The following is a 4,192-nucleotide window of genomic DNA, read 5'->3' on the forward strand; positions in this document are numbered from 1 at the left end:
CCTGTAGCTGTACACAAACAGATACAAGAAACTGGGCCATCTCACAGCATTCTGTATGTGCTGGTTGGATAAACGCTAGGCACAAGATTTATTTGGCAGTCATGGAAAGCTCAAGTGAACCTTCTGAGGCTGGGTCAGCATTAATCTGAATGCTGATGGACGAGTAGTGTTTGGAATTGTATGGAAAATTTGAGGCAGAAAAAGTGACAGGGGAAATCTAGGGAAACCATGAAATTAAGAATCTCAACTAATTAATATTGAATAATACGATATGTTGAGAAAAGTGGTGAGAAACACAGATTTTGGTCTTGAGGGAGACATATAAACATACCAGAAATATGGGAACTAGTATCTAAATATAAGTAGAACTCTGAGGACTTCAGAAAAATATTATAAATAATTTTCTCTTTGTGGACATATATATTGAGGGTATGATAGCTAATATTAGTTTGTTGAAAAGTATTTCATGAGAACCTAGTCTACGTTGAAGATTAAACTAGAAAATATACTAGTAAAGAAGAAAGGAAGCACTTTTGTCCTCACAAACATACAACCCAAATGAGAGAGTCAAATGGTCAATATGCAAATACATGCAATGCATGACGTATTTGAGTGTGGAAGGTTTTTTGTTGGTGAATAATCAAGCAAGGAAGTAGAAAAGGACAATAGAGGCCAGAAACTGGAGATGAGTGTCTGAGTTTTAAATAGGGTGGTCAGAAAAAAGCCTCACTGAAAAATTCAAATTGAAACAAAGTTTTGAGGAGGAGAGGGAACAGAAATGTGTGTAGGGATATATATGTGGACCATGAGTGTGTATATATGTATACATATGTATGTGTGTGTTTGTGTGTATCTATATAATTCTAGTTGGAGAGAACAGCATATATGCAGTAATTTTGAGTCTGTGTACATTTGGAGGCCTGAAGAATCATAAAGAATTCTATGTTTCAGATTGGGATGAGTTAGAGAAAGAACGGAAGGAAATGAATTCAGAGAGGCAAAGATGGCCAAATCATAAATGCAACCTTATTAGGATAGGTTTTGCTGGGTGAAATGCATTTAGCCGGACATGCTAGTCTAAGGTAATTTCACATATAATGAGTTTAAGCAACTTGTCGTGTATCAATGAAATAGAAATAATTATTTCCTTTCTAGTAACTATAGCTTTATACTCCAATTCTTAAGCATGTACTCTTCTTACTTTTCCATAATATAGGTTGGAATAGTGAAATTCAAATTGTGTGTGTTTTTTTTTTTAATTTCTAACTGTCTTAGAAGACACATTATCTTGAATAAATTTAATGTAATTGGCAGATACATCTACGTTGATCTTCATGCGGAAAGAAAGGAAAGGAACAAAATTTTGTGGATTCTAAGAACTGGCAAGACTAAGGTTTAAACTACTGGATGTTCGAGAAACAAAAGGAATCAGTGAGATTTCATAGGAGATAGATAAATACATTTCTCTTTTGACTAACCCATTATCGTTGCAGGATTATGTGAATTTAGGGCTAGAAGCAATTAGAGCTGAGTATCCGAAGACTCCTGCATTTCAACATGAAGAAGAAAAACACAATTTGGAGATGCTGAAAAAGAAGAGGAAAGATATTTTTCATCAACTTCATTTAAGTAAAGCCAAAATGGCTCATAGGAGGGAGATTTTAAAAGGAATGTATGAGGAGCTGAAGGAAATGTGCCATAAACCAAATTTGGAGCTACTTCAGGTACGAACCCACAATGTGGTTCAGGTTTTTGAATGTTCACATGTATAGGTATTTTCCTCGTGGCTGAAATCCATCTCCCTACCTTTATTTCCATGATGTGTTTCCAAAAACACATTTGCATACCTAATGCTACTTTATTGGGAGAACATAGCCCCGCCAAGGGATTCTACCTGGCCAAAGGTCCCTCCTACTTTATCCACCAGCCACAAAACTTTGTGGAATGGTCAAGGCAACAACCCCAAGAAATATTCCCCATCTAAGTCAATAATATACTTCGGGTTGTTAAACATGTATAAAATAGTGACTGATTCATTTACATTTAGATTAATTTGGAGACATGGCAAGATCAGATTTTTGGGGAATCTAGGCTCACATTAACATTATTTTGGGGTCCATACATTTGGGTAATTGGTTCAGCTAAAGATGACTGAGTAGGTTTTTCAAGGTTACCACAGAGCACAGATCCTCTGGGCCTCTTCTCCATTCACTTATTTGTAGAATGTCTTCAAGACTCAGACTTTCCCAGGACGTTAATTAATGACAATATAACTGACTGGGTTTTTTATTATAGAAAAACCAGAAAAGGCTTTCCAGAAGAGAAGGTGGTAGGGCAATAATATCTTCAGAAACTGACTACAAATCTCACACTGAACTTAGTGACGGATGCATCTTTTCAAATGCACTAACTCTTTCTTATTTTTTTTTACAGGGTTTTGGAGACTTATTAAACAGGTGAGAGTGTACCTAGATTTTAGCATATGTTCTTTCAGATTCCACAAATATCAAAGCAGGCTCTACTAAAGTCATGGCATAAATAATTAAGATATTGATACCACGTTTTTTTGCATCTACTTTTGTTCCCACACCTTAAAAGACAAGGCCACAAAGTAAACACATGAATAAAAGAAGACTGAACTAAAACAAACATTTTTATTCCTGATTTGTTTTATTGCTTAAAATCCTGCATAGGTGAAAGATAGAGCTTTGTTTCATGGATGGTGAGAAAGTCACTAGAGGAAGCAGGAGAGAAGAGGGAGAAGTATTTCAGCAGTGAAAATGTGTTGATGTTTTGTTTTTTACACATATAAACATATCAGTTAAGAGTTCTGAAAAATAGATCGAAAAAAACTGTGGAGTGTTAGAAATGTATAAGTCTCTAGGGAAGCTCTTTGCTAAAAGGCAGATCTCCCTGCCTAGAACAAGTTTCACATCTTCTATGTTGAAAAGGAAGCAGTGAATGCAGCAGTCTCCCCAGAACCCCACTATTTTAGACAAAGATGTCAGGAGAGCCTGCCCAGAAGTGGAACTCAGAATTTCATTTCTAAATATTCTCAAGGCCATAAGGCTGAGGAACCTTACAAATTGGGGCAAAAAAAAAAAAAAAAGAAGGATCAGATTGAATTCTAACTTAGACTCTTCCATCATGCTTTAAAATTTAGAAACTGTAAATAAGAGTTAATTTCAAAAAGGAAGTAATAATTTTTGAATTATCAAATGTGTAGAATCAAAGGATTCTCATGAAATGTCTTTTACATACAAATAGTGATTCTTATTTACTTTATGGCTGTAGATGTTGTAACTGCACGTTTTTCCTTGCAGGACTGAGTCCGTAATGCTACATATGCCCCAGCCTCTGTATCTAGAGCTCAGTTCAGGGCCCATCACTGGACTGATGAACAGGCTCAACCAATTCCGAGGTAAGTCTCCACCCACAGGCAGCACTCCCACTTTATCTAAATATTATTATTGTTAGGATCACATAGGTAATATTTCATACTTTATCAAATATTTTACTTCTTTTAAGACATAAGTGAACAAAATAACCATGTAATCCTTTGGTGTCTGTGTCTGTATTTATAGTCAGATTTGTAGCATTAAGTTTGAAAGACAGTGAAAAACAAACACTTTCTGGCATAAGACGTATTGAGTTATATAATGGGAAAAAGGAGTAGGGTAGCAAATTTTAAAAAGGAGCAAATGAAATAATGCTCAGAATGAAGGTGAATCATTTAATGTTAAATAAAAAATTGTACATTTCTTAAGTGTATTCATTTGAACTGCTAAGAACTGTTCTTTGGGGGAATATCGTTTACTGGAGATTCTTGGGGTTTTTGTATTTTTTAAATCGGTGCATATTCATATATTGCAAACATTTTAAAAGGAAGAAATCATCTTGTGAATATAAGAAAAGTTACAAATGAAAATAAGTTCAATTTAATTGCAATATGAGGAGCTACATGTTAAGTCTAACATCCAGCTTCAGTCCAGAGCTAGCATGGAGGACCACAGAGAGACTGGTCAAAGATTTTGCGGAAATCTTCTTTAAATGGTCACTTATGTACATATGCATTTTTATACAGATATCTAGAGCAGTTCTTGAGTAAGTGAAAATCTTCACATTCTTTCCAAAATGATAGCACTAGCTTTTAAGAATAAGAAACATTTCTAAACCATGATCTTGATAACAG

At 35.0% G+C, this 4,192-nt stretch overlaps 1 protein-coding gene across 1 annotated transcript in view; it reads left to right on the forward strand.

Moving 5' to 3' along the window:
* The first annotated feature begins 271 nt into the window (after positions 1-271).
* LOC105509340 (putative tripartite motif-containing protein 49B) overlaps positions 272-4,192 on the forward strand; it is a 5,295-nt gene continuing 1,374 nt past the window's right edge. The window contains exons 1-4 of the mRNA XM_011938544.1: positions 272-286; positions 1,494-1,724; positions 2,434-2,456; positions 3,324-3,414. Coding sequence (XP_011793934.1) covers positions 272-286; positions 1,494-1,724; positions 2,434-2,456; positions 3,324-3,414 — 360 coding nt within the window. The remainder of the gene's footprint in view (positions 287-1,493; positions 1,725-2,433; positions 2,457-3,323; positions 3,415-4,192) is intronic.

This window comes from Colobus angolensis, unplaced genomic scaffold (assembly GCF_000951035.1).
Source record: "Colobus angolensis palliatus isolate OR3802 unplaced genomic scaffold, Cang.pa_1.0 Scaffold174, whole genome shotgun sequence".
NCBI lineage: Eukaryota > Metazoa > Chordata > Mammalia > Primates > Cercopithecidae > Colobus > Colobus angolensis.